Source organism: Crocodylus siamensis, chromosome 4, assembly GCF_052110815.1.
Source record: "Crocodylus siamensis isolate JL-2025a chromosome 4, ASM5211081v1, whole genome shotgun sequence".
Classification (NCBI taxonomy): Eukaryota; Metazoa; Chordata; order Crocodylia; family Crocodylidae; genus Crocodylus; species Crocodylus siamensis.
The window spans coordinates 142,329,629-142,353,962 of NC_143398.1; the positions used below are offsets into that span (position 1 = coordinate 142,329,629).

General features: G+C 51.8%; 1 protein-coding gene across 1 annotated transcript in view; it reads left to right on the forward strand.

The window, feature by feature from the left end:
* Positions 1 to 18,362, forward strand: part of A2M (alpha-2-macroglobulin) — a 57,450-nt gene extending 39,088 nt beyond the window's left edge. Inside the window, exons 26-36 of the mRNA XM_090043982.1 lie at positions 457 to 613; positions 965 to 1,039; positions 2,986 to 3,151; positions 7,378 to 7,601; positions 10,723 to 10,941; positions 11,241 to 11,368; positions 12,893 to 12,983; positions 13,885 to 13,956; positions 15,058 to 15,160; positions 16,299 to 16,340; positions 17,389 to 18,362. Coding sequence (XP_089900108.1) covers positions 457 to 613; positions 965 to 1,039; positions 2,986 to 3,151; positions 7,378 to 7,601; positions 10,723 to 10,941; positions 11,241 to 11,368; positions 12,893 to 12,983; positions 13,885 to 13,956; positions 15,058 to 15,160; positions 16,299 to 16,340; positions 17,389 to 17,414 — 1,303 coding nt within the window. The 3' untranslated portion in view covers positions 17,415 to 18,362. The remainder of the gene's footprint in view (positions 1 to 456; positions 614 to 964; positions 1,040 to 2,985; positions 3,152 to 7,377; positions 7,602 to 10,722; positions 10,942 to 11,240; positions 11,369 to 12,892; positions 12,984 to 13,884; positions 13,957 to 15,057; positions 15,161 to 16,298; positions 16,341 to 17,388) is intronic.
* The last annotated feature ends 5,972 nt before the right edge of the window (positions 18,363 to 24,334 follow it).

Consider the following 24,334-nt stretch of genomic DNA (forward strand, 5'->3'; position numbering starts at 1 on the left):
AAGAGTCCCCTGCAGGGATACTTGCAGGTGCTGTCACCTCCCTTTTTGGGGGCCCAATCAGGGAAAGGAGAACTTAGGTGTCCCATGGATGTTGTGGGTGTTTATTCCTGGGAGCTGTCACAGCTCCTCCCATGCTGCGCTTCCAGTGAAGAAAATCTAAAGAAGGTGCTATGGCCAGACATGACTACTGACCTTTCACCTTGTGGAGGTGAGGGCCATTCTCTCCCACAGGGAGCTGAGTAACCCCACCCCCTGCATGGTAAGTTTTAAACGGTGGCAGATAGCTAGATACCGCTGTCCCAAGATGTGTGGTTTTGCTGGACACCCTCAGACAGGTGCCACCTTTTCCCCAGACTCCATTTCAGTGAGTGGCTGAGCCCGTGAATGATTCCTAGGCTCCCAGCTACACTCTGGAGAGAGAGGGAGCACTCACTGCCAGTCTGCTCTCCACTGCAGGCTGACAGCGTTTGTCCTCAAGTCTTTTGCTCAGGCCCAGCCTCACATCTACATCGACATCAAGCACATCCAGGACGCCCAGCTCTGGCTTTCCAGCAAGCAGAAGGAGAACGGCTGCTTCCGCAGCTCAGGAATGCTCCTGAACAATGCCATCAAGGTGATATATCTGCCCAGCTGGCTCTGGGCCCCAGCTCCCCTCACAGGACCCTTTCCAGGATTTATCTGTAGCTCCACTTGGGAAGAGCCGAGCCACTTCAACACATAGGGCATAGATTGGGAGGGGAAGGGGCAGCAGAGATATACCAAAGGTGGGCAAGGACATGCAACTAAGCTACTGTCTTTTGGAGCTGCTGTGAATAAAGGGTGCAGGGGCAGCTTTCTAGGATCTATCACCACATGGGAAATACAGGTGTGCAGGCTGCCCCCCATCGTGGATGGGTGGGTGGTGGGGAATGTTTTCAGGAGCTGCTTCTGGCTTCATGTAGTTTCTTGGGCGACTCACTTGCAGGGCGGAGTGGACGATGAGGTGACGCTGTCTGCTTACATCACCATCGCGCTGCTGGAGATCCCTCTGCCCATTAGTGTACGTGCCGGTAACCCTTCAGCCCATGGGCACAGCCAAGCTGTCATCATCACAGTCAGATTGACAAGGATTGTGTGGGAGGTTGGAGGGGGCTGCCTTTTTCTGCAGGATCCGTCATGGTCCTAGGATCCCCTGAGCATCTGTTAACTAGCTCTTTCTCCTTCACTGCAGTGGCAGGGCATAGTCAGGTGTTCCTAGCTCCTCTGCTTCTACCTCGTGACATGTTATAGGATGTGCTTTGTGTTTGTTACTTTGTGCCGTGTAGCCTTATGTTTGAGAGTTTGAAGGGTGATTTTTAGGTACCCTTGATCAGTGGTTGCTTGTGAATGCAAGGGACAGGATTTTATGACCCAGGAGGTGGCTTTCAATCCAATGTTCCGGTGAGACACCCAGACTGACAGCTTCCCATCCCCTTGGAGAGACCTTTAGGAGGCAGGGAAAGTGTCTGCAAAGTTCAGGGCCTGATCTGGAGTCAGAATCTCCTTACGGTTTCCCTTTGCAGCGAGGACGCTGGGTCCATCCCCTCTCTGGCCATTTAGTTTAATTTCCAGCTAGATCCTCTTGAGGGGCTCTTTGCTTAGTCCTCCACCAAAGCCAGCACAGCTGAGCTTTGTACAGACATTTCACACTTGGTAAATACCACATAACTCCTGGGCAGAAGCAAAGTAGGCCCCTCGCTTACTAAAACCAGTTCCTGTTTCCTTAAGTTAGGCAGTTTTACACCCAGAGCTTGCACTAGTGAAAGTTGTGTCAGCAGTGTCAGATGAATAAAGTCTGTAGTTCCTTCCATGCCCCCTGTACTGGCATATTATGGCCATATCACGTGAGGCTGGATTTGCAGGGCTGGAGAGAGAGCGTAAGGCTGGAACTGACCGCGGCAGATTAAAGTTACAGTTCAAGTGACCCATATGTGGGAACATCTGAAAAAGATCTCCTCCTTCAAATGCAAAAGGATGTCATTTCCTGCTTGCTGAACCCACAAGCTCAATTCACCTCCAGGCTAGACGCTAGGACATCAGGATTCAGCCAAAAGTGAAATGTTCTCAGGAGACAGCGGACAAGCTGAAATAGGAGGTCATGCAGAGAAGGGCACAGCAATGTTCGCGTTATGGCTGGAGCAAGAGAACACATGGCTAGGGTGATATGGGGAGAGTCAGCTGGAGAAAAGAGAGGGAGTTCTCTCTCAGAGGTTTTCCTAGCCTGGTTGGCAAAGCATTCGGATAAATGGTTACCCATGAATGCAGGGGGCTGGATTGGAGCTAGAAGTTGGCTTACTGCTAACATTTGACCTCGTGTTGTAATATTGATATAGCCACAATGGTCCAAGGAATATGTGAGATGTAAAATCTGCTTGGTAATATCTTTTCTTATTGGACCAACTGGACAGATAGAAAAGGTGTTAGGCCAGCTTTCAGGTACAAAAGGATATTCCTTAGGGATGGCAAAGAAGCAGATGCAGCTTCTACTAGGCTAATACTTGGTAAAGCAGTGACTTGTGCTTAACTTCATTATGCAAGCGAAAGTGGTCATGTAAGGAAAGGGGAGTAAAACTGTGGAGCAAAAAGAAGTTAGAAGCAGCTCCAGACTAAGGAAAGAGCAGTTGAAATAGAGAAGCCTAACTATGTAAAAATTCAAACCATGCAAAAACTGTTTCTATTAAAAATGAGTAGTTAGGAAAAGCCTTGCATGGGCTGTTAATGCCACTGGGGTGACTGACATACAGGAGGCCTTCACAATTAGGAGAGTACATCAGGTGGTGGGTGGGATTAGGAACTGGCCCTAGTTATCCTATCTTCTTTCAGCAGGGGGACACAAGGAGGGAAGAGAATAGGCAAGTGCTCCCACAGGTCTTGAGCTTGTTTATCCCATGAGTATAGAGAAACGTGGGCTTGTGGTCATCTCTCCCCTCCCTCTGTCTGATCATATCTCTCTGTCTCCCCCCCCAGCACCCCATAGTCCGCAACGCTCTGTTCTGTCTGGAGACGGCAGCACAACAGGAAGGCAACCACGTGTACACCAAGGCACTGCTGGCGTACGCCTTTGCCCTGGCAGGGAAGGTGGAGATGGAGAGGGCACTGCTTGACTCACTGAAGAAGGACGCTGTGATAGAGGGTGAGCGCTTCCTTCTCTCCCGCCCGTCCCACTGGCCGGCCCTACAGTCTGTTGTAAGGTGACTGTGTCTTCAGAATTACAACCAAGGCACGCAGGTGAAACCAGGCACAGGAGGAAGAGTTTTGTCTCCCTCCCAAAATGTAGAGAGAACACAGCGTCGGGCAGATTTCTGACACCCCAGCACATTGCCTGCCTGGGCTGACCAGGGTTGTGTATTATGTGCTGTGGGCTATGGTCTTTCTGTAAGGTAACATTTCTGAATTTACTTTGTATTTCTCTCCTCTACTTTTGTTCTTTTCCTATTTCCTTTAATCTTTCTTTACTCCCCGCCGTCCCCTATCTTTTTTGGGTCATAACACCTTCTCCTCCATTTGTTTCAGTCCATTTTCCCCTCTTTCTTCATCATATAAAAACTGTTCCCTCCCTCTTTATCCCTTCTCTTAATTTCCTCATGGCATCTTCTTCCTTACCCCTAACCTCTGTTTTTGCTTCTCTCTCCTTCATTCCTGCTTTCTCTCTTGTGTCTCCCCAGCGGAGAAATATTCCCATAAATTCATCTTTGTCCATAAAGACATACCCACACACCTCTGTCTTGCAATACCCAACTGTTCCTCACCCTCCTTCACACACAGAACTGACCTTAAAATGAAGTAAATGTACACTCTCATGGAGAAACCTTGTCCCTGAGACAAAAAATACATAGACACTGTCCTCCAACCCCAGTGCATGTGGGACCTGTTATACAAGTGCACACACTTTCAAACGCTCTCTCCTTCCTTCCAGGTTCAGTCCTTGTCCCACAGCCCCCGACCATAAGCACAATATACTAGGGCATTCTAGTCTGGGCATGCAGGTAGGAAGGAACTGGGAAGAATCCTGTCTTGATCATTTCTTTTTGAGAGCAGGTAATTTCTTTTGTGATGGAGAAATTTTTTTCCCCCCAAAAGGCAGGGAAGTGTCTGCTGCTGGGCAGAAAGGAATGACAGGGGGGGGAAATGGCTTCTATTATTGTATAAGATATAATTCTGGTTAAGTGTTTCCATATTTATGAAAGCCAAGTGTTGTATCAAAGTTTGAACAGGGCAAGTCTAAGCGCGGCTCATTTTTCTCATTCTTTCAGCTCAGCATGTTGGCACCTTGCGGTTTTTCAACAGCACTAATCAAAAGCAGTGTCAGGGGGGTGCTTGCCAATATCTGTTTGACCAATAGCAGGCAGGCCCCCGATAAGATGTTTTGCTTTGGTTGCTGAAATGTGACAGCAGGGCCCCTTCATCCTATCCTAGCTAGAACACGTATTTTTGTTGCAGGTCTCTTTTTGAGTTAATGTGACATACGGTGACCAGTGGCATCCCTCAGGGTTCAGTACTCAGACCAGTGCTTTCCACTATATTCATTAATGATTTGGATTGGGGTGTTCAAAGTGTACTGGCAAAGTTTGTGGACAGCACCGAGTTGTGGGGGAGTGCTGTCACGCTGGAGGATAGGCTGGGGATACAGGTTGACCTGGACAGGCTTGCAAGGCGAGCGGATCAAAACCTGATGACATTTCACACTGAGAAACGTAAAGAGCTCCATCTGAGGAGAAATAATTCACAACATACTTACAGGCTCGGCAGTGCTACACTTGCTAGCAGCACAACTGAAAGAGACCTGAGGCTCATGAGAGACCACCAAATGAACACGAGCCACCAATGCAATGCTGTAGCTGGCAAAGCAAATAAGATACCGGCATGCATCTACCGATGCATTTTAACCAAGACTGGATATCATCCTCCCACTCCGCTTGGCTTTGATGAGGCCACAGCTGGAGTACAGTGTCCAGTTCTGGGCACACTGCTTCAACTGTCAGACAGGATGTGGGCCCTATAGACAGTGGTCACAGTCCTCGTGTCCCCACCTTCCTGTAGCAGTTTGTGCGTGAAGAGGGCACAATGAGCTGTTCTCCCGTTTGGGAGGTCCCGGTTTGTTTGACACGGGGTCCCTGTAGCCTCTGACAGCCTCCCTGCTCTATGTGTGGTTATGTACAGGGCATGAATTCTCCCCTCTCTGCCCTTGATTCCTCCTTCTCCCTGTCACGCAAGCACACGAGCACATATATACATGCACACACACAGGTTTTTTCTCTCTTCCTCCCCTTTTCCCAGCTTCCTCACTCAAATAATTTCTTTCCCACTCCTCTCACTCTACCTAGGATCCTCCTCCCTGCTCCACCACCCATCTCCCTCATCTCCATCTTCGGGTTTCGAGTTCTCCCTATCTTTCCCTTCCACCCTTGCCTTGTGAGGACTCCCAACCCTCCCTGTACTGGCCCCAGTTTTTGAGAAGGGCAGGCCGAGTCAGCTCAGGAAAGAGATATAGTGCAAGATGTACCTTTCTCGCCCCCGATAGGTTTTGCAGGGGAAGCAAGCCAAGAGGCAGCTGGGATCCAGAGGAGCTGAGGTGTGCCCAGAGGCAAAAAGAGAGTTCCATTAGGGAGGCATGATTTAGAGAACATGGGGGAAGCCTTTTCAGGCTCTCCAGTCAGAGGAGAGTCAGGGACACCTTCCCGTTCTCTCCTGCTTATGTGTATGGAGACAGCTCTATGGCAGCCTTGCTTAGGGGGTGAAATGCTCACAGAAAAGCCAAAAAGGGACATTGCAAAAAAAGAAAAAAAAAAAAAGAAAAAGGTGAGTTGGGACATGTGAGTGGAAGAACAGCTCTGTCAGCTCCTTTCTGCCCTCCACACACCACTCTTCATGCTCAGCATTTCTTCCAGGGGTTGGCCTTCCCTCAATCAGCATAGAGCAAAGTCTACTCATGATAGGGTAAAGGAAAAACAAACAGAAAAAGAGCTTGATCATTTGATTAACAAAGAGACTACAGGGGTCACTTCAGGTTCATGAGATGAAAATGTCACTTTGTGTGGCTTAATGGTGACGCATAATACATGTGCAAGAGTTTGGGGGGGTCAAATAAGTTTGTATGGCTGCAAACTAAACTACATCCCAGTGTAGTTTAACTTGCAGCAATGCATTGCAGGTAATAGTCAACTCCCCTTCCTCCCCCCCTCGCCCCCGGCCCCCAGCCTCAGGAGAAGCAGGCAGGCTCTGCAGAAAAAAGGATTGGGCCCCTCACTGCTTCTGCCTTCAGCAGACACCTGCTATAGGCAGAAGGAGGGAGGAGCCCAATACCGTATTTTGTTTCTCAGCAGAGCCTGCCCACTTCTCCTGCAGCCAGGGGACGAGCTGATGGTGAGCCAAGCAGCCCCTGAACTGCAGGGTGCCGCAGTCCTTCCTTCTGTGCCAGTGCTGCCCCACCGGGGCCACCCAGGCATGCTGCTAGTAGGCAAGGTGCTGCCCCAGCTTGGGGCCAGGGAAAAGTTGGACTGGGTCAGGTGCTGCCTCTGAGTTGGGGCAGCACCCAGCAGCCCACCCAGGTGGCCCCAGGGATCTCCACTGCTGCAGAGGGAAGGACTGGGGCCCCCTCCCCCCACACCTCAGGGGGCTCTTAGCCTGCCACGAGCTCACCTCCCACCCTCCCCAGCCATGGGCAGGTTCTGCTGAAAAAAATAAGTAGGATCAGGTCCCTCACTGTAACGGTGATGGAAAACAAAACCCCACCGTTTCGATTAAAAACCCACCATTTCAAATTAGGGGCCATAGAATGCAACCCTAAGGACTAAACCCCATCACATGTACAAGTGCCCAGGGACTCCATAGGAAGGTCCTGGGGTCCCAGAAAATCTCTTAACAATGGAAAGTGTTTTAGTACCTTTCAGATGAGTAGTTTCGTCTCCTGGGTGGAGAAGGGTGAGCACAGGTGTAGTACACATTGGCCTGTGCCACCTGATGACCTGGACGGCTTGCCTGCTTCATGTTTTCTTTGGATCTGTAAGTCTGAAAATGGCCATTCCTGAGATATTGCTTCATCGAATATAGGTGACATAGGCCCAGATGTGGCAGCCTCATACGTTCCTCTGAGGACATTTCAGTTCCTCAAAGGTATTTCAGTACTTCAGATGATCTGGCCCCAGTATGCCTGCACAATTCTGTGTAAATTCACCGGGTCAACAAGTGAGGGACTACTGTATCCTTTCTCACTTCCTGTCAATGTGTCAGATGATTACTGAGCACTCAGCTTTCGTGACCTCACCAACAGCAGGTCACAGACTGACTTGCTTAGAAACTGTGCAGTAAGCTTTAAAATTCCCTCCTCTTCTTCTCTCCCCTGCCTTTTCTACCATGAAGATGGATCCACTCACTGGAAGAGGCCTGAGAAGGAGCCAGAGACTGTTCTCCCATACTACCATCCCCGGGCTCCCTCTGCAGAGGTGGAGATGACGGCCTACGTGCTCCTTGCTTACCTCACCACCCAGCCAGCACCATCACAGGAGGACCTGACAACAGCTTCACTTATTGTGAAGTGGCTCAGCAAGCAGCAGAATCCCAACGGGGGCTTCTCCTCCACCCAGGTGAGCCATCCTCCTGCTCTGGGTCTGGGTCCAAGGGCAAAGGTGGGAGACAGAGAGAGTCGTGACAGAGGAGTGGGAGGTATGAGTCTTTTCTGTGGAGGAAGCCTCCCCATCCATTGCAGAGTACAGAGGAAACCTCCACATTGGCCAACTGTGGCCTCAGCTTGACTACAGTGTGATGGCTGGGTAACTGGCTCCGCGGTTGGACCCAGAGAGTAGTGGTCGATGGTAGCAGGTCATCATGGTGCTCTGTGACCAATGGTGTGCCCCAAGGCTCTGTCCTTGGACCGGTTCTTTTTAACATCTTTATCAGTGATGTGGACATTGGTGTCAGAAGTGCACTGGCTAAGTTTGCTGATGACACTAAACTTTGGGGCACAGCGTCCACACCTGAGGACAGGTTAGTGAGAACAAGTAGTGGTCTTCCTTAGTCAGCCAAACCAAGGAGATCCCAAGGCATAATCTAGACCCACTCCCAATAAGTCTCCCACGCTAGGTACAAAGGAGAACTTGATTGGTTACAGGGGGTAGGGTTGGAATAGGTTACAGGGGAGAGCAATATCAGAGAAATCCCATAGAGCAAACTGGCACGGCTGGGTAGCCTTTGATCACGCATCTGAATTATCGCAAGCTATATATCTATTTAGATCTCAGGTAGCTTGCTTACAAGTATTGTCCGGAAGCAGGTGGAGATTCCCTCTGGAGGTAGGCAGTTCCTTGATCATGAGTTTTGAGAGAGAGAGAGCAAGTTCCAGATGGCCCAGCTCTTCTCTCTCTCTGAGTCTTCCTCATGGCTGCTGCCCACCTCCCCCTGGCAGTCCTTAACTTATATAGCCCTTATGACCTCATTTACCTGGTCCAGTGGAGGCCAGCACCTGTTGGCTGTCAGCCAACCAATTTGAAATGCATCACTAGTTGCTGGGCAGACTGGCAGTTCGTAGCTCCCCAGGGATCCCAAGCCCTTCACCCAGGTATGGGAGGCCAGTCACGTAGGCAGAGGGAGCAGGTTTCCCTCCTCCCTCAGGAATGTATCCAGCTCAGGTTACCTAAAGAGATAGGGTAAGGTGTGTACCCTCTTCAGGGCCCATCTTAGCCAAATTGTCACAGAGCAGAGTTTTTGGGGAGAAACAGAGATGGCCTTCTGCCACACCTTCCAGCCCTGATGTCTATGTATATCAGAGGAGGTAAAGACAACATGACAGGCACCACAATGAGTCTGGTTTCCTCTGGTGCCCCCAGGCTCTGGAAGCTAATAATGCTGGAGACCGTCTAACTCAGGGGTGGGCAAATTATGGCCCACAGGCTGGATTCAGCCCACCAAGCCATTCTATCCAGCCGGCGAGGCACCTAACAAGTTTAGAAAATAAATATTTATCTGCTTCTGACTGCCTGTCAAAGATGAAAGGAGCCTGGGGCAGTAGGACCCAGGGGAAACCACCAGGAGTCAGGAGAAAGGCCAGTACAGCCCCACCCTACCCCCAGCTACCACCCACCTGGGAACCTCTGCATGCCACTGCTTTCCCTGCATGCGACTGCTCCAGCACTATGTGGCCCCCAGCTGCATCGCTGCACTACGGGAACACAGGGGCCGGGTGGGTACCCCAGGGCCAGGAGCAGGAGGGGTGTGTGTGTGTGTGTGTGTGTCTGTGCAATGAGGGGGGGAGACAAGAGACAGAGCAATGAGGGAAGGAGAGAGATTGAATGTGTGTGTATAGTGGGGGAAGCGCAAAGTGTGTGTGTGTAGTGAGCAAAGCACAGTCTGTGTGTATAGTGAGTGAAGCATTCAGTATGTGTGCATGTGTGTGTGTAGTGAGTGAAGCACAGTGTGTGTGTGCGTGCGCGCGCAATGAGGAAGGAAGAGGGAGAGTGTGTGTTTGTTTGTGGGGTGAGTCCCACAAGCACCCCCACCATACACATGCACCCACACCCCCCTTGCACTGCCATACATGAAGACCTCCACACCCACACCCCCTCACAGCCCAGCCACCCTTCCCCCATACACAGTCCCCCACAAACTCCATACCCACCCACACCCCACATATCCACATACACCCACATGCTCCCTCACACCACACCCACACACCTATCCACCCTCTACAAACCTCCCCACACACCCCCACACTCCCCCACATACGCACAGACCTCAAGCCCCCACAGACCTATACCCGCCCCCTCCATTAGCTCTGGAAGCTAATAAGGCTGGAGACTCTCTGATACTACCGTGTACTTACAGCAGAAGAGGTTCGCTGATCTTTTGTAAGCATTGTCCCATTGCTCACCACCACCAGTCCCATCCAGTTAGACGAGGGCAGGAGAAGAAGGGAGTCCCCTGCAGAGGAATGCAGTGACCAGTCCCTGGCAGACAGACTCTCTTGTGGAGACATTCTTGATAGCGAAAAACAAAATCACCGTACTACAGTGGGTTTGTAGCCAATGTCACTGTTGGGAGGGCTGTATTTCGGGGAGTGTCCTCTAGAAAACACAAGTCGCTAACCCATGTTCCACCATCCCCCTAGTTTGCTCAACCCACGGGGACATATGGTGAGTCTCGGCCACGTCTGCGTGAGGTGCTCACTGCACTCGTTACTGCACAGTCATTTAATACTTATAGAAACAAGTCCAAACTGGAGTTACTGTGCAGTCGTGCCGGGGAGTGGCTGTTTCGTGATGCTGGCTGTGCAGTAGCTTCTGACTACTGTGCAGTAGCATCACGTCATGCTTCCTGCCACATGACACTGCTGCGCAGTCAGCATCTCCTGTAGACATGGACCTTGTGTGGAGGTGCATGGATGATGGCTTGCATTTCATTTCATCTTTGTGTCCTAAGCTGTCGCTTCATCATGGACCTTCAGGAGAGCAGGGTTGACTGCTTCCACCAGCCTTACCCCCTCTTTGTGGCGGTACCAGAGCCCCATAAGGAGCAGGATGAATGTCCTTTGGGGGCAGTAGGGAAATAGCAAGAGCTGGCTTGTTCATCTCCCTTCTGCACCCCGTTCTGAGGAGGTTCGAGTGCCCGGCTCAGGGCGCTACGAGTAGGTGAAGTAGATGAGCGGGGACTCCAGGCCTAGAAAGGTGGCTCGCTCATCCCTGTGAATACCTGCTCTCTTTTCATGTCTTGCAGGACACAGTGGTGGCGCTCCAAGCCCTGGCCCTCTACGGGGGCCTTACCTATGCCAAAGATGATGGAGCTACCACAGTGACCCTGGAAACTGAAAAGGGCGTCCAGCACCAGTTCCACGTGGATCATGCAAACCGCCTGCTGCTCCAGCGGATGACACTGCCCGAGGTGCCCGGGAAGTACACCATGGCGGTGACTGGGGACGGATGCGTCTACACACAGGTGAGGATCCCCAGGGGCAGGGGGAGAGGCAGACGTCATCCCGGGAGTGGATAGAAGCACCTCATTCCCATGGGAGGTGGAGTGAGATGGTGGGAAGGAAAGCAGAGGAAAAACAAATGGGGGAGAAGAGGAGAAAATAGGAAAGAGGTATGAGCAGGATAGCTGGGAAATGGGGAGAGAGCGGGAGGGAACAAGAAATAAAGAAGAGTGGGAGGGAAAGGTGGGGACATGGCAGGGGAGGAAGAAGGGCCAAGGGAAGATGCCCCCTCACCTCTGCCCGGCTATTTCTTCTCTTGTAGACAAGTCTGAGGTACAATGTGTACCCCAAGCCAGAGGAGGCACCTTTCCAGCTGCATGTACACACGATCCCTGAGACATGTGACAGCCCCAAGGCCCAGAGGACCTTTGACATCGCCATCAATGTCAGGTAAACACCAGCACAGGCTGTTGTGGTCCAGTGAGGTCAAGAGGGGAGTCACTTGGTCTGCTTGATAAGGTTTTTTGTCTCTTTTTAAATCATGATACTTTCATGATCAAAATTGGTTTTTGCTTTAAATCAAACCTCCCTTTTTCACGTTTTCTTCTTGCTGACTTTGTAGAATCTTATGTTGCAAAGCAGTTGTTTGCCTGGTAAGCCCGAGTGAGGATGAACTCCAGCACAAGCCACTCATCCTCTCATGCTCCCATGTGCCAAGCCTTGAAATGCCACTCAGGGGCCACCCTAGTTGTGGGGTGGGGCGAGGGGACAACACCCCCTTGCAGCTCCACTCAAGCGCCCTGGAGTCAGGGGCCTGGAGTGCAACAGGGGGACAACAGAGGCATTTCTGACTTTGGCAAAGGTGGGTGAGCGGGGCCCATGTCACTCTCTTCATGTTTCCTATCTTTCAGTACAGCTGCAAACTTTAGAGAGAGACTTTTCTCCCCAGAAATGTTTCATGATTAAAAAGACTCCTCTGTGCTGAAAAGGAACTGTCCAGAGCCGTGTGCACCATCTTATTCTGAGACAAGCACACTCCTAAAACTGATAAGCAGATGCACCCTTTCTCCAGCCAGTTCCCCTCTCCACTTCCCCATCCTCACCTAGCCTGAATCCAGAACACTGAGATGCTCCTTATCCTCTGAGAAGGGTTTACAGTTTGAAACAAAGGGACTCCGAAATCATTTAGGTGCGTCTTGCAGTTTGGTTCCTGGAGGTGTCTACATAGGCTTCGCAGCAGCCTAACTTCAGGCTCTTTGTTCTGGAAATGTGGGCTTGCCTGTATGCAAACACTCACATTAATGTTAGGAAAGCTATGAAAGTAGTACCTTCGTGTTGTTAACAATGGAGTAGGTTTTTTTGAAAAGAACTCAGATTTTCAGGCCATGAAGGGAAATGCTTTTAATAAAAAAATAGTTTTAGCCTCTGACGCTGCCAGTTAGTGTTACTCACCCAGGCGAGAGTCAACTACCAACCTGCTTAGGTAGATCCTACCTATGATCAAGGTCTTCGTTTCCATTACTTTGATTTTGCCTATAGCACTTCTGTAAAGTTCAAGCAAGACACTGTAGCAGTTAGTTGCATTTTAGAAAAAAAAAAGCATGTACAGTTTTAGGTCAGTATGAGTTTCAGTGTAAAACTGAATTATCAGTAGTTTACAAATTAACTTCAGAATAGCCTCAACCTGATTAAAACTATTTAACTCATGAGGAAAATTGCACCCCTCTGCCAAATGCTGTATGGAAAGGAAAGGCTGGTGCACCAGGCAATATCAAGAGATCTAAACCTTTCCCAAGGCAGGGCTGAGGGGCCCAGGGCTGTCCAGGGCTGGGATAGCAGGAAGGCTGAAAAATACTGGCAGAGCTAGGAGCCAGGGAGCGGGAAGGAAGGAGGGTCTTCGGGTCAGGGTGGAGGTTCTTTAGCTTTGGCATAAAGTGCATTAAACCCTGCCCCTTTTGCTCTCTGGTTACTCAGTTACACCGGGAAACGCCTCTCTTCCAACATGGCGATCGTTGATGTTAAGATGCTGTCTGGGTTCGCTCCATTGAAAGCATCAGTGAAGCAGGTGGGAGCCCATCCTCTATATTCTCCCTAACCTCATCCCAGCTTGGAGGGCACCCAGACTTCCTGACCTCCAACCCCAACCAAGGGGTCTCTTTCCCCAGTCAAGCAGTGATGCCACCCCTTGTTTTGGCAGGGCACAGACAGCTGACTTCCTGGTGTCTTCTCTAGTTTCAGTCCCCCGGTGCCTGCTGGGCTTTTAGGCCACCACATGATTCCTGAGCTTCACCTCTGCTTTTCCCAGACCTGGCCTGCATCCCCTCCTGCATCCTGTCCTGGCCTAGAGTGCCCATCCTGACAAATCATGGTGGGCCTGATGTGAGGTCTACCTGGGGACTCACTGACTTTCCAAAAATGGGAAAGACGTTCCCTGTGCCTAGCCCCAGCTCAACTCTACAATTATAGTCCTAGAGCCTCTTGCAGGCAGTGTTTCCTCTAAGCTGTGTGGTGTGCGCGGCCGCACAGGTGCACTGATGCCGCACTGCCAAGTGCGCCTGCGCGGCCGCACACACCACGCAGCTTAGAGGGAATGCTGCCTGCAGGCCCTGTTAGTTCAAAGAAAGACCCTGAGCCACGGAGCCCCCAGAGGCTTCTCCAGGGGGCCAATGAAGGCTCTGAAAACAACACTCGCCAGACCCTTAGGAGAGCTGCCAGAGACTGAGCTGATGTCAAACATCATCAAAGGGTTTCAGTATGGGACCTTTCCCACCTCCCACCACTAAGCACATGGGGCTTATGCCCCAACTTAGCCAATGCCCTTAAAACCAACCTCCTACTCTCCCCAGGCTCTGGGCTGCTGTGAAGGACCTTGGAGAGGAGGCGGGGGGAGAGGTTGGGGGATGAAGGGAAGAGGCCTGATGAGGTTCCATTCAGCTCTGTAACATCCCGCTTCTTCCCATCTGCAGCTCCCAAGACTCTTTCCTCGTATCAAGCGCACAGATTTGACTGCTAACCATGTGCTCGTGTACCTGGAGAAGGTGAGCATGCCCTGAGGTTGAGGTGGGCAGGGAGGGTCACTGCTATCACACCAGCACCTGCTCCACCCAGGAGCCTGAAGCCTGTCCAACTATCCCCTTGCTGCTGCCCAGTGTCTGGGACACCCCTGCAGGGTAGGGCAGACCCCGAGATGAAGGTCCCGGCTTCGGTCTTCATGACTCAGGGACAGCACTTGTCCTGGATTCCCAGTATCGTGCAGGGATCTGAGTTTTCCATTCACTGCAGAAACACATGGGAAATGGTGGGTCTCCCCTTGCAGGATGTCAGAGTTCCAGCCTTCAAGCGGCGAGGGGAAGTGGGGTGCAGGGGGGTGATACATTCATGTGTGCATGTGCACACATGCAAGTGGCCAGGAAAAGAGTCCCCGGTAGTGGTGGAGAGCAGCTCTTCCAGCTGCCTGCAGATAAGTCTATGGGGCAGGGGAAGATGGAGGTCCTCGCAGTGAAGGAGGGAGTGAGCCTGGGGCTGGACCTGGGGGCTCTGCCCAGCCATGGTGATGCCTGGGGTTGGGGTGGGAAGTGAGACAGAGCCACAGGTGGCTCATCCAGGAGATGCGGGGGCCACTGCCTGCTTCTGCGCACACTTGCAGGGAGAGGAGTATGGGGGCACACGCCCCGCCCAGATATGAGTGGGGTAGGAGTGGATGTGGGCTGTCTGCCGCAGCCTTGGGGCTCTCCACCCTGTTGCCCTGCCCATGGGAGCCCCTCATTGGCTGCACTGCCACAGCAAGGAACCCTCTGCTCTCCCGACAGTGGCGGCTAGCTGAGGTGCAGAGTTGTCCCCTCGCTGATGCCAGGAGGGCAGGGGGCACCTCGCCACGGTGGTGCAGCTAGCACGGGACTTCTGGGGGAAGGGCTGTAGGGCAGGGAGCCCTAAGGACAAAGCTGACAGCCCACATCTGCCCCCACCCTCACGCCCACATGGGCTCCACCAGGCTCTGCTCCAGTCGTGCCACCAGGGAGGGTGCGGGGACATCACCTTAATACCCCTCCCCACCACTCCTGGATGATGGAGAGATGGGGAGTGAGGAGTGTAGCAGGCTGAGAGCCATCTCTGAAGGCTTGGTCACTCTTCTTCCTTAGCTGGACAATGTGACTCTGAGTTTCTTCTTTGCGGTGGAACGGGAGATCCAAGTGCAGCACCTGAAGCAGGCACAAGTGGAGGTCTACGACTATTATGAGGAAGGTGAGTGCAGAGCCTCACGCCACGTGAGCTGCCCAGGCGCTGTCAGAGGGAAGGCAGTGGCCACTCCAAGAGTCTCATCGGGAGCCCACTGGGATACTGCATCTGCTTTGGGCCTTGTTTGCTCCATCATCCTTCCCTTTTCCCTCCACCTTTGTTTGGTGCCTTCCAAGAAAGGAGAAAGTCTTTGGGCTCCTCGCATTAAAAGCACCTGCTTAGCGACCGTCCCTGGAGGATCAGAGGGAAAACCCATACCCTTTTCCCGCCCTCTAGCCAGGAATGGACCTGCCACTACACTAGGCCACAAACGGAACTGGTTTGCACTGTGCAGGCAACGTCTCTGTGGGGCATCCTCTAGCGGGCTTTTGCTCATGCCGTTGGGCCAGTTCTCAGTAGCAGCTCCCTTTTCCTGGAAGAAGAGGCTGAGGCTGCAGAGATTTAGTGGGAGGGATCTTCCTTACCTGCCTTCATGCTCCAGTCCCTTCTTCTACTATAAAGAGAAATTCCCAAATCGGGTGAGTTAGAAACAAGGGGATCTGGGTGGACCCTGGCTTCAGATCTCACTCTGAGACTTCGCCTGTGTGTTTGGGACTCCAGGGAGGCACATTACCTCCTTGCTGCTCCATCTCCTCAGCTGGTAACTCAGAGTGACAAAAACAGAGGCCCCCACGACTGTGAGACCAGATGTCTGAGCAGACCAAGGCAGACGAGGTCCTTTGGGTGAAACCGATATTTTTATTAGATGAACTTCAATAGTGGGAAAAAAAGTTGCCACTATTTAAGTTGGTCTAATAAAAGATACCAGGTTCACCCAAAGAACCTTACCTTCCTATGTCCTTAGAGCAACATGGCTGCAACCTGCATGAGCAGTGCAAGGGCACCTAGCACAGACTTTCTGAAGATCTCTCCACAACCTGGCATTGGGGTAACTTTGCCATTCTCCCAAGGAGCACACATGAAGCTGTCTGAGTGCCCCGGGGACCGGGGGTCCTTCTCTCACCTCAGTCTCTGCCAAGCCCACTTGCGGCAGTGCCAGATTTGCTTTGGGGCCTGGAAGCAACTGCCCTCCCCGTGCCCCTTGAGAGCATCCTGGTGGGACTGACACAGCCTTGCTCATGTTTGCCTGCCCTGTCTCTTCCAGATGAATTCGCCGTTGCAGAGTACGAAGCCCCCTGCTACACAGGTAGAGTACAGCATGGCATTTCCTTTTCTTTTCTGCTACCCAGTACCCTCTGGCCCTACTCTGCATGGCAAGGACTCATCTCCAGGCAGTTCACTCCCCCTGCCCTCATCAGAGCACTCGAGTCTGGAGGGTGATGGGTTTCCTGTGGCTCGTTTCTCCACAGTCAGAACCAAGTACCAGATCTCACAAGTGGGCTCTCATTGTCTTAGGCTTTCAGTCACGGGATATCCTGGCTCAGGCTGTGTAAGAACTGAGGCCTTTCATCCTTGACCCCAGCTTAATCTGTGCTTCCTGCTCCTGAGCAAGCTCAGGGCAGATAAAATATCCCCAGACGATACAGCGGGAGAGGCTGAGCATGAGTGAAGGAATCAGAGTGTGAGGGACGGCCAGTTGCAGGGAGGCTTGCCAGCGCCAGGAAGGGGCAGACGTGTCCCTGGCCTTGGCTTGCTCTTCGTGGCCCTCCTTCTGAACAAGTATGAGACCCAGGGAAGGTCTCAGCCTCCAGGCTCTACGGTGATCTCTATTCACCCTGGCACTGACCCAAGGCAGCCGCTCTGTCACAGCCTGTTCCCTGCCTTGGGCAGGGGTGGTTACTGGGTGAAGGAATTAGCGCCATCCTGCACTGGTTCCCTTTAGCAGACAGAAGCTGGGACTGAGTGTGGTAGATGTCCCAGCCCTTCTCGCCAGCACTGTAGACATTGCAGGCAGCCCTAAGTGTGTGTAGCTGCACTTCCGCCCTGCCTCTGGCATCAGCTCTGTGGTGCTAGAGCAGGGCCTTAGGCTCCCCTCCATGTAGCCCCTAGAGTGTCATGCATGGGCAAACCCGCCATGCCTGGAAATACTCCCATGGGTAGTGAGACAAGGGAATGCCACATCTGCTAGTGGAGAGAAGTAGCAGCTGCAACTCTCCCGCCTGCGTCTCCCGTAGCCCCTATTGTTTCATACTGCAGCAGGCAGGCCAGGAAGTAGGGGGCTGCCTTGACACACAGTAACTGTTGTAATTATTCCTCAGTTCTTCCTCACATCCCCTCTGCTTTTCCCCCTACAGTGAAAGCTCAACAAAGTAACGTGTGAGGCACAATTTGTATTTTGAGCCGGTGGATCCCACCTGCTCATTCCCTGCCCAAGATGAGGTGGTTGGATGGAGCAACCGGACAAAAACAGAAGCACAAAGCGGGAAATGGACATCACAAAGCAGATCATACTGGCCTGTGGCCTCTGATCAGTTTATTCGCAAACCAGCTGGTCCCTGCTCAGCCTCAGATCACAGCTGCACAAACCCACAGCTTTGTCCCTCTATGGCTCTGCTCACTTGAACAAGCCAGGCAGGGAGAAGGGCGTCTGTGAGGGAAGAACTGCTAAGTCACCTTCTGTCTAGTAGCCCCCACGTGTCCAGCTCAAAGCCAGCGCATGCTTGTTCCTGGCTTGTCAGAGGGGTGTGTATGTGCACCCTGCCTCTGAGTGAGTGGGGGCAAGAGCGCTCAGCTGTGTGAGGCTTTATGCTGTTAATGCATAGCGGACTCTCCTGTAGCTCAGGTAGTCGAGGCTTTGGGAACAGCAGCTCCTCACCTGATCCCTACTGCTCCCAGGAAGTTCCAGCCCGGGCCCAGCTGGTTTATCCTAGACCTCAGCGGCGCTCTCCACTAATTTGTCTTAGCTCTACCATTTTGAACAGCTCCATTAAGGAGACTTCTGTTCTGCCCTTGAGCAAACTCTTCCTGTCTCAGAGCTTTACCGCAGTTAGAAAGTATGTTCTGATGTTTCCTGAAATGTTCCCGTCAAGTTTCAACTGTTCCTTCTGTTTTTACCCCTGAAATCAGATCCACAATACCCACTCTTCGAGAATGTTTAACCCTTGAAGTGCCTCCAACTAACTGTCACCACCTTACGAATTGTATAGCCAGATTAATGTGCATTTAGCTCTTTCAAAACTTTGCTAGAAGTCGCTCCATCCAGCCATTTCTTAGTGTGTCTCTCTGAAGAACGTTATCTCAAAACAAATAAAATTAATCTATTTCTCTAGCTTTTCATGCTTCCATATCGTTATTTCTTGCTGTGATTCTTCATTATTCAGAGACTCGAGGACATATTTATATTATGCATTTACAAAGACTGCCTTCAAAGTGAACCGGGTTTCCATTACAGATTGAAGAATGAAGAGCAATTTGGAAAATGTGGATTTTTTAATTACAAAGGGCGTGTGCAGATGAAACAGTGGCCCTAAATTGAAGTGATGGGTTTTGAAAAACACTACTTCATTTTAGGGCCTTTTAAACCCTTGTGTTGTGCCCACATCGTCTTACCTGCTTCTGCAGTGGCAGGGAGTGAAGGGTGAGCTGCTGGCTGCAGAGCGGTCCCTGGGCTGTGGCGGGTGCAGCTGATACTTTCCTCCATGGCAGCAGTGGCCCCCCCACGGGTGGCTCCTGCCCGCAGGCACCCGGCTCAGGCGGTCCCAGGGGGCTCCACAGCCACGGAGGGATGCACTGGGCTTCCACATAGCTCATGCATGCAGGCAGGCTCCAGGAAGGAAACAAAAAAAGATCAGGCTCGCCACTGAAGTTCCAATTATGCTAATCAGATATGTAATGCTGTTTTAAACTTTATTCTCTCCTTGGTACAGCATCCAAGGTTGGAGAATCAGGGGCCAGATATTTTTCCATCTATTAAGTGCATAGGCAGCATGGCACTCTGTCACACCAATGGCCCTGACTTCAGGACAGTGTCACTGTGGGCAGGTTTTGCAGCTAGAGTTCAAGGAAAGATCATCTCCAGTGCAGGAAATGCCTGCCGTGGGTGGAGGGGGAAGGTCAGGCCACCTCAGGACCATGCCACAGGGAGCAGTTTATGCCCTCACAGACCTGGATAGCTCAGGTAACATCCCAGTCCTCTGGGAGGATGGTAGCCCACCAGTCCCAGGGCTGTTTCCACAGGTCTTGCACCTCCAGTGTGGTGAGATGTGGTCCCCAAAGTGGAGGGTGGGAGGACAAGCCTTCATGTCAAAGGAAACCAAAAACAGCTGATGAGGAACACAATTTCATTTATTGGCAATATTAACTCCTCCCTCATGGTGCTTCAGTTTTCCTCTTCCTGCTGCATTAAAGCATCTTGTAGGGAGGCTGCTTTGACTGTGGAGAGGACAGGTCCAGCAAGGCCCAAGCCCAGTAGAGTCCTTCAGGCATTTCCCTGCTCCAGATAGAAGCAGAAATTCTGTTTGACTGGGGAGGAGGGGGAGTCTTGTGATTACCACGCCTGTGGCCTCAACCTCAAGGCCTACATCTGGAACAGGTGGGCATTCCTTGCTCCTCTCAGCACTGCGGGATACAGAGTAGCCAACCCAGGAAAGGTGGCAAAAAAAGGCATAGAAATGTGGATGACTTTCCAGAACAGGCTGAGGGGATTAGAGCGGAGTTTGGAGTTTGTCCTTATCCAAATTGATATTCTTCAGCTGATCTTAAAAAAAACCACAACATTGTTGGAATTAATAGAGTTAATAAGAATTAAATTGTGTGTAGTCAGCTAGAACCCTACTGGAATAATCATGGGTCTTTAGTAACTGACTATGGTAAAACCAAAACATACATTATGCGTAGGAAAGACATGAAAGTAGGAGTTAAAGGTGCTCTTGGGATGTGAATCCAAGAACAGAGAGGAAAAGGAGGAGTCCATTGCCAAAACCTCCTGTTGTCAGCCCTGGCCATTTTCAAAGCCTGCAGAAGTGCCTTTATGTTTGCCTGAAGAAGTGTGGCCAGAGCAGAACACCCTAACACCTTTTTCAGAGTGAACCTTTGCAGATGTTACAACTAGCCTGGTGAACAAAGTAAAAGAAACAGAACACGACAAGTAGTATTCCCAGATTGTGAGGGAAAGGGATAAGAGGTCCTCTCTCCTGAAACAGAGTGGTCAGTGGTCTGTCAATCACTGACCATGATTGTGGCCTACAGCCTGAAGGCAGCTCCCCTCCCAATGCCCACTGTGAGAAATCTGGGCCTGTCTGATGCATTCCTGCTCATATTTGCTTTCCTTGTCTCTTCTGTATGAATTTGCAGAGCACCATGCCCCCTACAGCCCAGGTATGGTATGCCAAGAAAATGCTGGAGTCAGATAGGGCTGTGCAAAACAGAAGCGTTTCATTGCGACCAGCATTTTGACAGAACAGTGTTTTGTTTCAACTTTTGTTTCGGGTTGAAACAGCTGTTCCGTTTCATTCTGTCAAAAAGTTTTGCTGTTTTGACCTTGTTTCAATGTTTTGTCCATAGACTATAATGGGGAAGGTTGAAACAGCCTATAACTTCTTCATTTTTGGCCAGATTTGGATGAAACGTGCAGAAATGGTAGTCCATTCTGAGGGCATAACACGTGCCACATTTCAAAAAGATAGATACAGGGGGTTCAGAGACACTGCATCCCAAAGTGCTGAGAGAAAAACTCATGTCACATATATGTGTTAAGCCACAGAGGGGTCAAAACTGCAGGCATGCTAGCCCCTGCTGAGGCCACAAAGCCTGCCGTGTTTCAAGAAGATCGGTGCAGGGGGTTCGGAGAAACTGCACCCCAAAATCCTGAAAGCAAAACTCATGTCACGTGTATGCCAGCTGTCAATGAGATAGGTGCGGGGATTCTGGGTTTTGGGACCTTGCACCTGTGGCCACAGGCAGGCAAAACTCATGCCATGGGTGCTTGTGCAACTGTGTCTTTCTTGGGGCAGAGGCAGGGGGAAGCCACTGCAGACCTGGCTGCTAGGGCCTGCTAGCTGTCAAGGAGATTGGTGCAGGGTGGTTCTGGGGTCCTGCACCCCTAGCCGCTGACAGGCAAAACTCATGACATGGGTGCTTGTGAAACCGCTGCCTTTCATCAGGCAGCAGGACTGAAAATCCCCCATCACTCGTCACCAAGACCTGAGGGTAATAATTGACCACAGTATGAACATGAGCCAGCAGTGCAATGCTGTAGCCAGCAGGGAGTTAGTGTGTACCTCCAGGAAATCAGCTGACCGGAAGAGGCAGGGCCCTGAGCACATATAAACCCCCAAGCTGGGACTAGAGAGGGAGTTCTCTGTCAGCAGCCAAGAGGGAAGGAGCTCTTAGAGAGGAAGCTAACCAGAGATGCTAAACTGCCTGTTCTGCTTCTGGTAGGATTAAGGGGCTTCAGGAGCACACCAGATACCCTAGTCGGCAAGGCACTTACTGCTGGGAGGAAGGGTGACTCTTTTAAAGGGACAGAGCACTGATGTTATAGCCCAGGGGCTCATATTTTAGTTACCATTGATAGACTGGTGGATCAGACTGAGGCTGTTGGGGAATGAGGAGGCCTCATTGGGGGGCCCACTACAGTATGGGGATCCCAGTGCCAGAGGGCGCCGTGACAGGGGTGGTGAACAGACCCCAGCACCAGAGGGTGCAGTTACTGAGGCCAGATTAATCTGGGGCTTCAATGCAATTGAAGACAATGTTTACAGAACATCTGTGAGGCTCAGGGCATGGTAAAGGGGCAGTTTTAGAGCCACGCATCTAGCCCATAAGGGTTGTGGGTATCGTAAGATACCTCCGAAGTGTGAGACCCAATAAAGGGGTCCAGCAGCCTACAGGGTTTCAGGGACACTGTCAGTACTGTGACTGAGCAGCAACTTGAGGACAGCCTCACAATCCATCATTTATAACAGCAAGATGTGGCAGGCGAGATTAGTAGTCTTCCACAGGGTGGAGTCAGCATGATCACAGTACCCTAGGGATGTCATGGCCATCCCAGGGGAGGCCGTATCATGACAGGGAGGCTGCCCAATTAATGTTCCAGTGCCAAGAGAGCAATACAGAGCTCCATACCATCCCTCAACTATGTTACATACCTCACAGATGGCATCACTATATGGCTCCAGACCCACACTGGGCCCCACTATATTCTCTACTGATGTTCAGACCCTAACCTGGATCCTTCCTACTCAGGTGGCCTAACCCTCACCATCATCCTGGGCCTCAAGCCCCGTCCCCCCCACCAACTACTTTCCTCTCATCAGTGGCCCCCTCTGGGACCTTTGGCCTTGCAGGCCCTGGCCTCGCCTCTAGGCCAGTCAGGACTCCAGGCCACTGGCTCTGTCTGTCCCTTGTGCTGTGCATTCTTGCTCTCATGGTCCTGGGCCCAGCATGGACCAGTTGAGGTTCTCTGGGTAGTTTCTTGAGAAGCTAGCCCTCTCTCCCATATGGTCCACCTTCTTGGGCCTGTCCAAAATGTTGTCCCCACTCTCTGAGCTTGTGGACCACATAGTTACCCTGTACCCCTCCTGGGCCCACTGTTCTGCCCACACTGGGCTCACTTACTTTCTGCTCCTTACTGGGTCACTACTCTGCCCCCTCACTGGGGCCACTCCCTCACCCCTTCACCAGTGCTCATGGGCCTTACACTCCTTGGGCCTCAGGTATCTGGTGAGGTGCCTGGACCCCTAGCTTGTCCCCTCTATGGGGTTAACCACCAAGTTGTGGGGGCTGAGTCTATTCAGCACTCCATCCTTGCCTCTCACTGGGGAGGCTCAGGTGTGGCATTTCCTGGAGACTGCCTTGTGGCAGAAAGCCACCTTGGTTTCTCCCCAAATTCTCTGCCCTGTGACAATGAGATTAAAATAGGCCCACCACAGAGGATTCACACCTCAGCCTGTCTCTTTAGGTAACCTGAGCTGGCTGCATTCCTGAGGGAGGGGGGAAACCTGCTCCCTCCGCCTACGTGACTGGTATCACCTACCTGGGTGAGGGGCATCTACCTGGGGAGCTGGAATCTGCCCGGTGACAGATGATGTATTTCAAATTGGTTGGCGAAGAGCCAACCGGAGCTGGCCTCCACTGGACCAGGTGAATGAGGTCATAGGGGCTATATAAGTTAGGACGGGCTAGGAGGCGGTCTCTTTGGCCATGAGGTGAGGCAGAGGAGCACAACCATCTAAAATTGGCTCTCTCCCCCAAACTCACAAGCTAGAAACCTCCTGCCTCCAAAGGGGAAACTTCACCAGCCTTTGGAAGATGCTTGTGAGTAAGCTACTCGAGATCTGATTAGATATCTAGCCGGCAGTAACTCAGATGCGTGATCAAAAAGCTACCTCAGCCAGACTGTTTGCTCTTTAGGATTTCTAGGATATTGCTCGATCTTGTACCCTATTTTCACCCTACCCCTGTAACCAATAAAGTCTTCCTTGTGACGGGTGTGGGAGACTTATTGAGGGGTGGGTCTAAATTATGCCTAAGAGACCCCTTAGGTCTGCGGACTAAAGGGACTGTACTTTTTGCCCCCGGACTTGGGGAAGTGCCCTAAGTGCCTGTGCTGGGTCGAGTACCCGTAGGACATTAGGCCTGTGTTTCCCCAAGGACACAGAGCAGGGAGTGAGTCCATTCTTGGGGTGGCGGCGGCGACGTTACCCCCAGGCTAGCGTATGTGCGCCAGGAAGGGGTCGGGCCGGACATAAGGCGCCCCTAGGGAGGCATTCGGAGCCTGGCAGGTGGTCGGGCGCAGGGAGGTGGGCGGCTCAACGCAGGAGCGCCCCCTACTGGCCTGCCACATGCCTCACCACAGACAGCACCACCACACCATCCAACCCCAGCAGGATGCAGTTTCAGGTCATGCCCCAGGACCAGGAGCCTCCTCCATCCCCATAGTTCCTACCCTGTCCTCTGGGTGTTCTGGGAGCAGCAGATCTCCAGGCAGGTGACATTTATCCTTTGGCTTCCTGCAGCAACTGCCAGCTCAGCTCCTAGGGCCAAGGCTTATACTGAGTCTGCCAAGTCTTAATCCAATCCAGGGGCCCTCTTGCAGTCATGGGATCACCTAATTAGGTCTAACCATGCCTACTGGCTACTCCACAGCCTACTCAAGCCTCTTAAGGTAGCAAGCACAATCTGTGCTCTGCCACACCTACCCAGATCCTTTGTCTCTAACCCACCAGGTTCAGGATCTTCCCTTTAAAATATGGGAAGGGTCTTGAGCCCTCAGGTTCTGTTTTGGGAGATCAAGATCCC